A 15,997-nucleotide genomic window follows, 5' to 3' on the forward strand; every position below is an offset into this window, starting at 1 on the left:
GGAAGAGCTGATCCTATGTTTGATATTCATGTCATGTATCTTAATAATCTTTTAGACTTTCTAATTGAATCTGTGGATATTTTTGTTGTTGAAAAACAAGCTTCTTATTCTCGTTTTATTCAGCTAAAACTCCAACAAAGATAGGAGTTTTCAACAAAAGAGAGTTCTGAATATATTCTACATAAGTCTATGCTCTAAACATAAACACCATGTTACAAATACATATCATGACATTGTTACCATACTACTGTTGAAACCAACTTTCTATTGTTTTGTTTCAGTTTTGCAGATTTATTGCCATTCAGCAAAGAGGGTATTTGCATTTTTTTTTTACTTACTCATCATCCCTCTGTGTCACTTTCTGTGACGACACAAGCTGCCAAGGAGTGTACGTGAGGCCTCTCGAGATAAGGTAAAGCACAAACACCACATACGCAACAGCGAATATGATCACCGGCACAAGCAAAACCACACTCGTCGCAGCTTTTGAGAAGAAATCCACCATTATAGCAATCACAAGAGCAGCTACGATCCACGAGACGGTCTGCACCAAAGGCTGGATTTTGAAGCTGCCCATGATCTGCTCGTTAGAGACCAAACAAAGCAGAGGGATGACGGCGAAAGGGATCTGAACAGACTGAAGAACGTTCAGCCACTCGTTAAGCTCGTCGAGCAAAGAATCAGAAGAATCAAAGACGAGGGCCACGATCATCGTCGGGACGATGGCGCAGCTCCGTGTGATCAAGGCTCTGACCCATTTCTTCATCTTGAGATTCAAGAACCCTCCCATTATAAACTGTCCTGCGTAGGTGCCCGTGATGGTACTGCTCTGACCAGCTGCTAAAACTCCTATCGCCCATATATAGAGTATAGGGAAAAACCCGCCGCCGTATTTGTCCTGCAAGTACTGTCCAGCGTTTGCGAGACCGATGGTGTCTGCTATCTCTGTCCCGTAAAAGGCTTTGGCAAACACGGTGGTGACAAAGACGTTGATGATGAAGGAAACCGCGAGAGCTCCGGTTGATTCGATGGAGTAGTACTTGAGAGCTTCTCTGACACGGAAACTCTTTTTGGGATCGACTTTTCTCGATTGAACAAGCGCCGAATGCAAGAAGACGTTGTGAGGCATGATTATACATCCCACGATTCCAACCGCTTGTTTTATTGTCCTGGAACTGAGTTTTGGGACCAATGCTCCTGTGTTGAACCAAAAACAAAAAAGTTACTATTTTTAGTTTCTCCCAATGTTCTAAAATCAAAATCGGTCTAGTCTGCAAATTGGGTATGAACGTACTGCAAATTGGGTATGAACGTAACGTAACGATTTTTTTTTTGTAACGATTATTTAAAAATGATTTCTAAACTTTTAAAATCTTCTATAAAACGCCTAATCGCCGCCTAGCATTTCTTAAATATTGGGTTTTCTACTCTTCAAACTAAAGAATAAAAAGTGTTTAAGATCACTAACCAACAAGGAGTTCAGTTCCACTGGGCTTTGTCTGACCAAACATCCAAGCAAATGCAAGCGCCATGGTTGCAATCAAAACAGCAAACACAGCTTCTAGTTTCCTTATTCCATAATTCTCCAGAAATAGAAAGATGAAACTGCAATCAATCAATCACACATACTAATATCAGAAACAATTCTAAAACATCTCCAAGAATCAAAAAACAACCCTAAATTTGAGAAAACAAACCAATCCAAAGCAGTGATAACAACACCAGCCCAAAGAGGAATAAGCCCATTAGACAAGATCTTGATAGCTATAGCACTACCGATAACTTCCTGAATATCAGCACCGATCAAAGCAATCTCCGCCATGATCCAAAGCACCATCCTCGCCCAAGTGGGATACTCCTCGCGGCAAAGCTCGGCGAGATGTCTCCCCGTGGCGACGCCGAGGCGAGCGGAGAGAAGCTGAATGAGAAGCCCGATGGCCGTGGCCCACATGAGGAGCCAGATCAGAGAGTAGCCGGCGATGGCTCCGGCTTGGAGATCGCTCTCCAGGTTGCCTGGATCGAGGAAAGCTATGCTCATGAGAAACCCGGGTCCGGTGAACAGCCATAGCTTCTTCCACGAGAAGCGAGGTGAGTTCCCGAGCTCGTCGTAGTCGGCGCCGTCTTCTTCGTCGACGCCGACGATGTGGACTTTCTCGGTTTCTTCGTAGGCTCTCTCCTCCGATGCTAGTAACAAAGGACGACCTCTCTCCGTCTCCGACATTTGGTAAGAATATTTGAGTGTCTGAAGTCGGTGATGTAACTGCGGTTTTGAGAAGTGTGTCTCCTTTCTCTTGTTGCTGCTGGTTACTGGCTGCTGTTAGTATTATTGTCTTTATATAATCGGAGTTAATGGTTTTAGATAAGATTAATAATCAGAACTTGTGAAGTGTAGAGAAGGGCAGAAGGGGGTTAGTTTTTGTCAACAAACTCACTAGATCGTGTGAAGCTTGGGATTGTCGAATCTTTTTTTTTCTTGGGAATATCACTATCTCCACAGAATTAAAACTCTTATTTAAATTTAAATATAATAAAAAAGGCTTTCCTATTCGTTACGCCATCTATTAAACCTTTTTAATTAATGAAGAAAATGAAAAAATGAGGAAAAAAAGCATTTACAATATCTGATAGTGATACCATTTTATATAGAGTTTGGAATTTTCTGGTTAAATGTTTGAGACGGGGTGAGCACTAGCAGTAACAAAAATGAAATGGGTTAGGAATAAGAAGAAGCGTGTTTGGCGTGGTGGTTGCTCACTCCGTCAGCTCCCGCCACGTGCTCCACTGTTTTTACCTAACCGGGACGTACGACGGACATAAAGACAGACTGTCTCCAAAGTCTTTATAGTTTTCTGTCCGCGATAGCTCTCTCAGTTTGTACTAAACTAATCACTTTCAGTTTTAAGTACAGCTTGTGGACAACTAAATTTGAATAATATGCATATGCAAATACTTTTACCTTTATGCAGTTTGTTTTCTCGCAATTATTACTCGTTATTCGACGTACCATGAACCAATTTAGGATAATCAAATCTAACCTCAAGTACAGTTTTGCCTTTCTTCTCTAGTTTAGCGTTATAATAAATATATGTGCAGTTACAAAATATGGCTAGGAATTAGAGTGTTAAGACGGTTCCTACTACACTTCTAAAAACTACATTCTGAAATCTAGAACACAGACCGAGTTATCAGCGAAACAAGCTGCCAGTTTGTTACCTTCCTTGTCCCAACACACTTCGAAAATTCCTCCTTCTCCTGAGTATGTCTTTACTATCTTGCCTTCTTTTAGTGACCATATGTGTATCGAGTTTGTCCACTGACCCACTCGCTAAGTACTCCCCGTTTGGACTAAACGCCAATGAGTATACTGCGTCCCTTCATATCATTATCATCACCAATTCAGATTTTGCTACTACTAATGAGGTTAAACAACAAATCATCAATTATCATATCGAGGGCTAAAGTTTTTTACCTGTGGCCGTTGAGACTATAGATAGCATCTTTCCGAGTTCTGCATCCCATATCTTTACTGTTGAGTCAAATGATGCACTGCTCACATTCAAAGAAATAACACAGAGAGATCTGTTACACACAATGTCACTTTACTTTTTTTTTCTAGGTATTCTATATTTTTTTTATCACCTTGCAAGAGTTAGCGGTTTGTTAGGATTGTTGGTCCCTGGTCCTGTAGGGCTCCATCTGATTGTATAAATCTCCTGAATATAACAGAATAATCTATATCCTTAGACACTATTAAAAAAAAAACATTCCTCCAACACCTTATGTATACAGTATACCTTAGTATGGTCTCGGAGGTCATGAACAAAGTTGTGTTGTTTAAAAAAAAAAAAAAAAAAAGTTGTGTTGTTTTACATTCCGTATCTGAATAAAAAGATACGTACAAGATAAGGAGACAGATAAATACTGAACACAAATGTGTGTTTAAGTCAACGGGAGATAAAAAAGGTACTTTAAAGAGATTAATTCAGAAAACCTTTAGCAGTACTGTCATCAGAACATGAGGCCAGTAAAGTACCGGTAGGATCCCATTTCACGCAGTTAACCTCACCCTGCAATTATGGAATCACCGTGTATGATTGGTGATGAGACAAACGTCAGACTGATAATAGGACTTAAATGACAAGATATGAGTGAGAGACATTACTTGATGACCAGCAAAGGTTTTGACGGGCCGAGTTTCTCCAATCTTACATAGGTAGATCATTGTGTCCGTAGAACTCGTTGCAAAAGACACATTGTTGCGCCAATCAACATCAAGTGTTGGCCCTATACTCGCAATTACATCCAATGTCATAATCATATGAATGAGAAAACTTGATTCAAATCGATGTTTAATCCCCAAAAAAATAAAAAAGCTACCTGAATGAAATTCAAATTGCTGCTTCCATTCCTCTGCCTTTACATCCCAAACAACAGCAGTTCTATCGACACTTCCGGTTAGAAGATAATCACCCTTCTTGTTCCACTCTAGGGAAAAAAATAGGTCCCTTGTGTTTGCTCGGAGTGCTTAATGCTTATAAAGAGTCATTTGAAATTTTAGAAGCTAACTCCCAAAAAACGTGAGTAAATTTTTTGGCCAACGATACAGATTGCAGAGGAGGCTTATCTGATTCCTGAAGATATCGGAATATCAGAAAATTCAATTCCACTGAGGTCAGTGAATGACATCTCCAACAGCAAAAATAAAAATTACTCGTCCCTCCCTCCAAAAGAGGTTTGATATATTTTGCTCTTCTCCGACCTATGGTTCTATTATCTAATAACTTACACTAGGTGATAACCCGCGCCCTGCGCGGAGTGAATAGATTTTTAGAGATGGTCAAATTGAATTAATATAAATTATAAATATAAAATTCACTAAAAAAAATTAAACTGATCTTCAATTTTATTTTTAAACTTGTGTATTAGTTTTACAATTTTACTTGGAACTTGTATCGTGAAAGTGAATCAATAAGAGTAAGCGGATACTAATAAAAAAATTATCATTTAAAGATACATAAAACATAGATATAGAATATAAAATTGTTATCATTAAAAAATCATAAATAAAAGATAAAACGAAACATAATAAATAATAAAACCATGCTGAAACAAAATATAACAAAACATAAAATGATTAAAAATTACTAAAAACTGCTGTGAATAGTGCCATTAGAATCCTTCATTTGCAATCCTATTATGAGGAATCCAAAAATCATTTTATCGAAAATTTAAAACATCATTGAACAAAATCTGTTAACAAAATGTAGTACCTCAGTCTGAAATCGTCGATTTCTGAAACATCATTGGACTCAAAGACAATTTTCGAAAAACCATCAATGTTAATAGTATTCTTCAATCGACCTTATTATGAATTTTTTTTAACAAAATGCACATATTAAATCAGCTATAACATATTTTCAATTAAAAAATAAAATAAATTATCTGCTCGCCAATGGTGAATCGGTGTGTGTTCATGCCTTCATGAAAGGGGGTATATATACGTATTTGGCTGATTATGTCAATCAGAGAAAAATTGAAATCTCCCTAATTATGGCTAAATCCTGACTACAATCACGCAGTTTGAGGTTGAAGATAATTTAAAACTTTCCATGACACAGGTTATAAAATCACAAAGAACCTCTAATTAGGTAAATCATTTCATATATAAAGATAACTGTAATCAATTCATTTTTCTATTAAAACATTGTATTTATATCCATTTGATTTGGTTATGTTACCTCGGCATCAAAATCTTTCCAAATTTTGTTTAATAAAATATTAACCATAATCTAACATTCTCTATATAAAAAACCATCATTATGAATTGATATACAACCTGTGAATATCCAAGCAGAATCGGCAGACTTGAATTAAATCATTAATTTTATACACTTATACTCCACGATTTTCGCTCTAAGCATTTATAATTAGTATATTTAGTTTTTTTTTCTTTCTTCGATTGTAATCATAAATATAGAGATTTTTCATTAATATAACTTCTATTTAAATTTATTTTATATTTACGATTGAATAAAATGCGTTGATACGACATAGTTAACTTTTTTTCAAGACATAACCTTGGTAGATAATATGTGAAGTTATATCTCATGAATAATACTTGAAATATTTTTCGGTGGATTAGTTTTATATATCAATCCGACGTTTGTCTTTATAGTAGTGACGAAAATATACAATATGTAGCCATATATTAACAAAGTATCTCTTTTCTAATTTTTAAATCATATACCAAGTATCCCTAATATTACCAATTATATGTCAAAGTCTACATCGAATTTTTAACATTTGCACCAAAAAAAAAATCTACTTCGAATGGAACTCTTCATAAAATATTTAGACAATCTTAATTTATCTTATATTGTTTCATATCAAATTACCATATTTATCTTCCTTTGTTGTATAGGATTTAGAGAAATATATATTTGTATTTATGATTGTACTAAAATGAGGTAACTGAATTGCTCATAGTTTGTTAAGGAGATGTAAGGATTTAACATATATATATATTTTTCAAAGAATAATTGCATGATACCTATCAAAAATGGTAACTATCAATCTAATATATGAATAAATGCATGATATGTTTTGAAAAAAGGAATCAATATGGAGTATTAAATTCATCTTTTGCATTGCACATGAAGCCATGGTCGACGATGATTAATAATAAGAGGATACTTACACATTTAGCTGAAATATGATAGAGTTTGATTTCAATTAGCTGGAATATTCTGTATTCATGGAAAGATCATTTTGTTTCTATCAGCTTCAGCCCTTATTATATTTATAAAAAGATGCTCGAACTTAAGTGGAGAAAAAAATATTAAAGGTTCATACAAGTAAATGAATCTTTCTGAAAGCTTGAATCAAGAACAGTTTTCAAACAGTCTTTAATAAGGCTGTAGTTCTACGTTTTGACAGGTTATTACGAAACGCATACGTTAACATTATGCAAGCGTACTCCAGCTTTAATAACGCTGATTTGAAATCACAGGAACTTTATTATTTAGTCCATATTAGTTTTTTATACATTGTTAAAAAATATTTATGGTTTATGAGCATTATTCATTGTTTCAGTATTTGATAATGGGGTACGGAATGTTGAGTATCCGAACTTTATATACATACAGTATCAGTAAATTTTCTTATATACATATAGTATCAGTAATTTTTTTTATATAATTGCACTTTAGAAATGAAAAGTGCAGTTACTATAAAACAAACCTACTAATAAATTTTTTTATTTTGAATAAGAAATGAAAAGCGCAATTATATATGAAAAAATTGGTCAACCTGAATTCTCACAACATTCTACGAAATGGTTTAATATGGAAACTACGTGACTTTGTTATATATGGAAAAACAAAATCAAACATAAATGATTGATTGAAAAATTAATCATCTTTTATTATCTTTAATGATAGTAACAATGATTCATATGTTATAACAAAATTTGGTTGATTTAACAATGGCAAAATAATGTAATTAGTCTAGTAATGAAAGGGTTTTATTAAGATAGGGGTGAGAGTGAATGTGAGGATGCCACCTAGGAAATGGCATTGTGTAAATAACACATCAAGTTAAGGTTGTTTTCTTTTAGTGCTCCTAAAATAATATATAGGGGATATTGGGCCAAACCCATTTAACATGTCATCATCTATCTAATTCTTATATATACATATATTTTCTTATTATCCAAAATAACTTCTGATAAAAAAGTTAAAAATTAAAGAGAAATTGCAGTGTATATACAAACATAATTGCTAGGATGGATTTTTGGTTTAACAGGCGACGTGTTTTTTCTTAATGACCAGACTATCCCTATTCACTAGTTTGATACATTAGGTTTCATCATTACAAGTGAAGCAAGAGACGAAATGAAAAATATCATCACTATATACTCCCTCCGTTCCTAAATATAGGATTTTTTGGAGTTTTTCTTTGTTCCACAATATAAGATTTTCTATATTTTTAAGGTAGTTTTGTATACTTTTGAGGTTCTTTTTTTATTAAAAGTTGTACTGATTAAATTTTATTGGTAAACAGTTATTGGAAAGTGTGTAAATGATATAAATAATTAAATAAAGTGCAAATAATTATTATAGTCTTAATAAACGTGAAAAAGTGTAGAAAATCCTATATTTAGGAACAGAGGGAGTAGTTCGTAATTATATCCTACATCTTTCTCATCCCCTTTGTTTTCTCCGCAACCTCATTTTCTCCAATCTCTCTCCTCTGAATTTTACAGTCGTTTTGTCATTTTCTAAAATCTTCTACAACTTGTTCTCTTATTTTGTCCCGACTATGAATTACCGGAATAATCATCCTTCAATCTCAATCGCATCTACTTTTCCGGCGAAACCCCTATTCTCATCGGCTCTCCGGTGGAACCGTTGTCTCACAACACCATAAATCATTTCGGATACGTCTAGGCCCTCCAAATGATCATGATCTGCACTCACTGAAGCTGTACGACGAGACTCTGCAACCGATGTAACTAGTGCTGAAGATGATGATTTTTCATATACCCCTAGGAATGGTAGCAAGGCAGCACACGTAAGGACGTTGGATACTGCTAAAAAAGTAGACATCTTCACATTCCTCACCTTTTTTCCTGCTTTCGACCATTCATGGTTATCCAGCTATTAATGACATTGTAACAAAATTCTAAAACATAGCCGGTTAACTGAGTCATGTTATTTATTCGACTTGTATTAGCTATAGTAACCGGATAATAATTTGGTTAGACTTACATTTTCTAAAATAGCTGTACGGATAGAATTTTGTAAACTGTGTGTCACATCTATTATCCGGCTAATCATCGATTAAAACACATATTTCTCTAAATATCCGGCTAATCAAAATGTTATATTTTTCATTGTATGGGTAGGTGTGATTTCTATCATTCTGCATGAGAGTAACCTTGAGGTCGACGAAGCGCAGCTATGTTTCTCTAACGAGGCCAATGATGCAGCTTTAGGCAGGAAAAAGAGTGAGGAAAAGCACAAGCCAAACCCTCACCAATAACGGCGCTGATGCGGATTATGTTGCTTCACATTGTACAAGAGAAGATCAAAGGCGATATTAACAAGCTACTAACTCTACTTTTGGTCTATAATGTTGGATAACTAGCTATTTATCCTCATTCCATTAGACATTTATATACTTAGCCGTCTAGTATATAAGTTACCCAGCAAACATATTTTTTGTGATGTCGTCAACATTATGTAATATATCCGGATTCATCATCATTTATCCGTTAAAGACCAAGATTAGCCGTCTATTTCAACAAATATCACCATGTGTTCAAGTGTCATCGTTTTTAAGAGTAATCTAACTAGAATCTACATATATATATATTCACTAAATCTCACACAATGAACCATAAATTTGTAAATATCTTTTGTTTTTAATTTTAAAATGCACTAATAACAAGTGATTTATCCATCTTACAATATATTAGGAGGATTTGTTTTTTTTAGGCATTCTAATTGGTTAGAATGCACGTTCTAATTGGTCAGAATGCACGGTTAATAGTAGGTGCATAGCATAGCATGTAAACGTTATTGTGTATATATATTTTTCCTCATCATTACTTTACATGTAATGATTACGAAACTCTTGAGCTTCTCACATAAAAAAGAGAGAGACCACGTAGGGGCATCGATGTATTTTTCAGGGGCAGAAGTTGGGTCTGAAGCTTGGGCTTCCTCTTTTTCCATATCTGCAAATATTGCCACCAGACTGTATTTAATCTGCAAATGCCTCAAAATTAAAAGACAGAAAATACATAACTAAATATTAATCAAAAATTAAAAATCAATTTCATTGATTTGATAATTATCTTTGTCTCAAAATTATTTTATATTGTGTTATAAAGTATCTATCAACCTTCATAAATAATTCACTTAAAATATAAAGAGAACAATGCAAAGAAAGCAACGTCCCACTAGGTGTTGTGGCGTTCATGTGATCTTCCATCACGGGACTTGGTTCTATTCTCCCATAATGAAGTGGATGTTATTGATTTTCAGAGAATGGTTTGTCCAACATTGTATGCAATGATTTGGTTGAAAGATGGCATTGGAGTTTCACTTGAGGAGCCTCTTTTACAAAGGGAAAATTATTTTGGTTGGATAATGGGATATAGCCATATAGGAGATTGCTCATCTCACTATTCACATCTTCGTAAAGACCAGCACTTCTATGAGTGTTGGCGATGGCAGCCACTGGAACAAGGCTCCAAAGGACAGCGTTGTTTGTGCTTTTGTACAGAGTGGGAAGAGTTGTTTGTGTGGTTCATTTTGCGGTTTGAGATGTCATGTCACCAACCTCAAATTCTTGTATGGCCATGACAGAGCCGGTATTCTGTTCTAATCTGGGATTTCTTTTGGCATTTTACGTTAACAACAGAAGTGTTGTTGCTGCATTTGCCAAGACCGTTATGAAGCGTTCTGATTAGTTCTTATTAGTGTATCAAACCGTAAATCAAATGTTGGTTAAGTCTGGTTTAGTATTATGATGTAAACCAGTACATGAGCTCTCTATATAATAAGCTCATTTTGAAAGACTTTGACATTTAACCGAAATAGAAAGTTTGTTACGACTTCATCTTCTTCCTCAATTCATCATCACTGACAGTTCTTTGCTCTAGTTTGCCATGAGAATATTCTTTTCAGAAGCCAGAGGTGTAAGCGATTCTTCGTACTAGTCTTGTTCAGTTCTTCGAGCTTATGACGTTTTGCGAGATACTTTCACCACATCTCTCAATAGTGCAAGAAATTTGTTTGCGCTTTGCCTTGAAAGTAGTAACAGCTAGCAGACCCACGTTCTGTAGTGCATCCTTCTTATTTATGGGCCTCTGTATTGGTGTCATAAAACAGAGCACTGGTGTAGTTCGTATTCCATGTGGGCTTGGTTTTATTTTAGTTTTCTATTATTCTAGATAAAATACAGATTAGTTAGGAGATAACTTTAGAATCTTTGTTTTGTTAGCCTACATATTTAGGCAACCATCATTTGTAAAGAATCACGTTTTATTTCATACTAGGATATGTCCGCGCCTTCCACGGAGTGAGAAAAATACTTAATATTTAAAAGTACATCATATTTTAAATTTTTTCGAACAAACAACAAAAAAACACATTTTTTAACAAAAGTATAGCATATTTTAACTTATATACAATAAAATCTATAAGTAGATACGAGATGAATTTAATATACCATTATTAAAATAATATATTTATCAATATATATTGTATGCAAACGTAAAGTAAGGTAAAAATAAAAAGGATAACACAAAAACATACATTACGAATTAGAAAATATAATATCCTATCTTTTGTAGACAAATTGTAAGTGGACACCAGGACAAAATTGTATAAAATTATATTAGTATGGATTTGGGTTCATTTAAGTATAAACGAATCTATCAATTTTTTTTCAAAATGGGTCACTTAAATATATGAAGCCGGTAGACTAATTAAAAAATTGGAAAAAAAATTTCAGAAAAAATTGGACAATTTTTTTTCAGAAAAAATTTTAGACAATTTTTTAAGAAACGAAATAAAGTCTGGCCATTTTGAAAACTAAAGTATATGAAAACGATAAAAGCTGAGTGATATATGGGTCTCCTCCCACATATGTGTATATATACTAAAGCAGTTGCTTAAACAATAAATTTGCATATACAATTTAAGGGAATACGAAATCAGTTTATAATGTGATTGACCACTAAATCAGTTTATCTCATATTTGTTTTTTTTTTTGAATACGAAATTACTTTGCGTGAATAGTGTTAATTAGCGCCAATCTTGGACTAATTATTAAATGTTTTAAAGATTAAACTTGTGAATCAAGTTTTGCGTGATTTAATATTTAAGTCTGAATACAAAAAAAGATAACGTGGATTAGGAAACAAAAAGCTACAATCAATCTTGTTTAAAAAACGCTACTATCAATCATAATTGCAGCACTGATCATGGCAGATTAATATAGGAATCAGAAAGATTGACTAATAGTCTTTAATGATAAAACATTATATAGAAAACAGTATAAAAATTACATTAACTCATATGAACCCCATATAATATTTTTGAATCAATCATACAATTTTGAATCAAATTGTATGTCGTCACAAAACTGGGAAACGGTTCTGCAAGAACAATAGCCTTCAAATATTTAAATCAATATCATTAAATTTATATACAGTATACAATATAATGTTAATGTTAATATATACAATATTCTATATCTGTTAATATATAGGATAAGCCAGATTTACACGTTTATATCTATTATGTGTAACAAAATTCATTCACATTCTGGTTCAAAAGTTAGACAGCCGAGGATTGATAACCTTTTAAAAACATGTTTATGTAAGGACAAATTACTACTTCAAAAGAACCAGAATTCGACAATGATCATTTCTTTAGCGTTAAAAAAAAGCAGGAGTGAGAAGCGGTGTGTAATGAAATCTATGGAATATGTCTAAATTTGGATTTTAGTTCTTTGTAACAATAAGAGGGTATTATTTCTACTTTGTCTACTTTACTATGCGGTTTCCTCTTCTGGGATCTGTTACGTGTTTAAGTATTTGTGTGGTGTAATCCAATAATTTGCTTCCTGAATATTTAATTCAATAAAATTGTGATCTTCTAAAATCCCGAGAATACTAATATACATAACTCTCACTTGAGAAAACCGGTAAATTAAATTGAGATGTAAACCACTGATCTAGCATTTTAATATTGATTTTTTTATTATAGAATGCAAATTGTGGACCAGAACCAAAAGATTTCTCGATGGTGGAATATTAATTGCATTTTCGTATTGTAAAAATTTTAACAGTCTAAAAGTAAGAGAGAGAGTGAGACACATTAACATTTACATTTTGAATAAGTCATGGTCGTAATTATAGAAATAGTTTGCTATTTGTCTCTACACAGTCAATCATTAATTTAGTGCACGTAAATGCATTTAAATGTCAAGAAGAAACCGCATAGTTTCAGTTACCACTACGTTACATAGTTTAGGTCATCAAGAACAAAAATCAATAAATATAGTCAAAATGTAATGAAAAATCATGCTGTAAATTTGGGACATAACGATGGCAACTAATGTAAATAATCTAGTAATTTAAGGATTAATGCATAGGAAGGCTGAGGTGAATTGTGAGGAAAACACCTATGCAAAATGGCAACATGGTAATAATTCTACTCTTTAAAGGTTGTTCTTTTTAATTGCTCCTCTATTAATACTAAGGGGATTAATCAAAGAATGCTTTTTGCATTCTTCATTCCATTGTATTCGGCTAGAAAATTGGTTGGTGTTTTCAACGAAATTAACAAAACAGTTACGGACTTCTTAGTATAGAGCGATATTTCAAAAATATAGAAAAGGAAACTAGAAAGACCATGTTGTTAACATACAAATGAGGATACTGTTCAGATACTTGTTGCAGCTCCTGATCAGTAATCCTAGGCCAATAACGTGGAAGCATTTAGGTCTTGCCAGCGACCTTCTGGAGGAGGACGAGCGACATGAATCTGTGACCTTTTAGTATGATTCAACTATTAGAACGAACCGGAGATATTGAAAGCAAAGGAGACGGACGGATCTCGGATCCACCACAGAATGATAATTAGGTTTTAGAATCTAGAGTTTCGACAAGAGGTTCTTGAAGGATTTTTTTTTTTTTTTTGGCAACGAGGTTCTTGAAGGATAATTAAGGGATTTACTCATATATGCATATCCCAGATATGATGTTACTACAGGTATTGAACAACAATAAAAAAAAACAGAGATCAAATAAATCATGCGGAGTCTACTCGTTGTGTTCGAAGTGATCTCATTTGCATTCTTCCTCTTCTCCTCCCTCGTGACTCAAGGGCTGAAGCTAACCATCAACTTGTTGAACAGCAAAGAAACGGACGAGGTTAGTAAAGCAAATATCAACAGTGATCTTCTTCGTCTCGGTGTGGTTGGTGCAGCCGGTGGTGGTCCATCTTGGGCTGTGTGTTCCTTCTGTTGTCAATGGTTGAAGTTATTCAGCTCCGTCTCGGGCTGCTCTCTTGTGGTACCTCCTCATTGGCGATTCATACCGTGTTGACGCTTGTGGTCTTGGTCTCTTCTGCTCTTAGTGTTTATATTTTCACTGTGTTTTACTCTTTCATGAAGTGAATGATTATCTTTTTACATATATTAAGAAACCTGATAGTTGTAATTTTTTAAAGTAACATATAGTTGTTAAATTAGTGATATAAGTATACGCATGTATCTTGGTCTCTACATAAAGAAAGAAAATAGTGTTTAATAAACCTAAGCAAGTAAGGAGTATGTATGTTTTGGTTAAATAGACTACCGAGAATGTGAATCAAATTAGAACCCATTAAAAATTATCCCCTAGAGACTGTAGTTAATTGATAATTGAATTTGCCTTAGAGAGCATACAAACTTTTCAGCATTAGAGAATGAAGCAATGGGTGAAACTATTGATGACAAGAGCTTGAAGGTGCAGATAAAGGAAATCAATAAAAACAAAAACAGTCCACCTATATTGCAAAAGAGACCAGATTTAAAATACTTCATGTAATCATTACAACATGGCTCACAATTAAGTAAAATTGATCTCCATAGAGTACAAGCTAAAACAAAATTATATATGGAAAGATCTCAAAAACTAAATAGATAATCATGTGGAATATCCGACTATCTGAGTATTATAAAAATGCACATCTGAGAATTATAAAAATGCACATGTGATTAACATTAACATTCAAAAGCAGATTGAAGATATCAAACTGATTCACAGAAAACTAAACAACTAAGTACAGAGAGATTCATGCATAAGCTCACAAGACTAGCACAGCATCGTCGAAATATATAAGACCAATTCACATACCACTTCTACGAAAACATAGCCAGAAGATCAAACCAAAACTTTTCTAGGAAACATGTTCTTGCATGAATATTCAGAATAACCAGCACGAATTAGATCACAGATCAACTCCAAAATCTTTTTAACTGTAATCTCTTTCAGCGATGACCAAACTTCAAAAATCGAAAACATTAATATGCACGCACAAACACGGCAATGGTCAGTGTCACTCCCAGTATACCAACCATTCCATCTAATCAGTAGTCTTGAAATTGAGATGATATAATTTCCCTTGCCCCTTCGATGCTCGATACGTGTGTTGAGTGTTTTGTATTAATTACTAACAGCTAGCACTCACCACGTGAACTTAAAACTGTTGCTCATTTAAGTCATTATTCACAGTGATGAATGGTTGCAGTTAGATTGCAGGACCAGCTTGACACTATTAGAACATCTCCAATAAGCTCCTTCATTTTTAATGGAGTCCACCTTTAAAATAAAGGAATGAAGGGATGGTTCTCCATCAATTATTCTCAAATTTATTTTATAAAAAAATTAGTAATTTACACTCCAGTTTTTAATATTAATAATATTTATCTATAATCATAAAACTTTTCAAAAGATAATAAAACATACTATTTGAAACATATCAAAATAAAAAAAATTGAGAAAATAAAATAAATGTAGTCAAATATATTTATAAATAGTACAAAAAGTGTTAATAAAATAATTATAATCAAAATACATTTAAAAAATATAACTATAAGTACTAAAATATGATATATAAAAAGTTTTTCATACTATTGTAAAACATATATAGTTATAGAAAGTAAAATGAAAAGTAAATAGTGTTTTAAGGGGGTGAAAGTCTGTTGAAATGCAAAAGTTTTCAAAAAATAAGAAGATAAGAAGATGTTGCAGATGCTTTTATTGGTTGCAGGACCAGCTTAACACTATTATTGGCTCTAGTTTTTTACCCTTTAAGATTTATATTCATATTATATTTAAAATATTTTTAAAATTTAATCAGTAATATTTTGTATATTGCGTGATGAAAATAAAACAATATACATCTATTATATTAAAAGAGAAGTCAAGACTTAT

At 33.4% G+C, this 15,997-nt stretch overlaps 2 protein-coding genes and 1 long non-coding RNA gene across 3 annotated transcripts; all 3 read right to left on the reverse strand.

Annotated features, from left to right (window-relative positions):
• Positions 1–79: 79 nt before the first annotated feature.
• On the reverse strand, positions 80–2,453 carry LOC108813317 (metal transporter Nramp4). Its single transcript, XM_018585845.2, has 3 exons — positions 1,698–2,453; positions 1,469–1,605; positions 80–1,197 (listed from the first exon to the last, which is right to left on the reverse strand). The coding sequence occupies exons 1-3, from the start codon at positions 2,219–2,221 to the stop codon at positions 335–337; spliced, it is 1,524 nt and encodes a 507-aa protein (XP_018441347.2). The 5' UTR covers positions 2,222–2,453; the 3' UTR covers positions 80–334.
• A 219-nt stretch (positions 2,454–2,672) lies between these two features.
• LOC108808617 (WD40 repeat-containing protein HOS15) lies at positions 2,673–8,643 on the reverse strand. The gene is given in 11 exon segments (XM_056987395.1): positions 2,673–3,304; positions 3,306–3,372; positions 3,470–3,486; positions 3,489–3,546; positions 3,640–3,713; positions 3,795–3,847; positions 3,992–4,067; positions 4,163–4,284; positions 4,378–4,495; positions 4,497–4,531; positions 8,544–8,643. Coding segments are annotated over 11 exon segments (873 nt in total). The 3' UTR covers positions 2,673–3,151.
• A 5,079-nt stretch (positions 8,644–13,722) lies between these two features.
• On the reverse strand, positions 13,723–15,207 carry LOC130495704 (uncharacterized). Its single transcript, XR_008934808.1, has 2 exons — positions 14,918–15,207; positions 13,723–14,226 (listed from the first exon to the last, which is right to left on the reverse strand). It is a non-coding gene; the product is annotated as an uncharacterized LOC130495704 (long non-coding RNA).
• Between the last annotated feature and the right edge of the window lie 790 nt (positions 15,208–15,997).

Source organism: Raphanus sativus, chromosome 6 (assembly GCF_000801105.2).
Source record: "Raphanus sativus cultivar WK10039 chromosome 6, ASM80110v3, whole genome shotgun sequence".
NCBI classification, from domain to species: domain Eukaryota; kingdom Viridiplantae; phylum Streptophyta; class Magnoliopsida; order Brassicales; family Brassicaceae; genus Raphanus; species Raphanus sativus.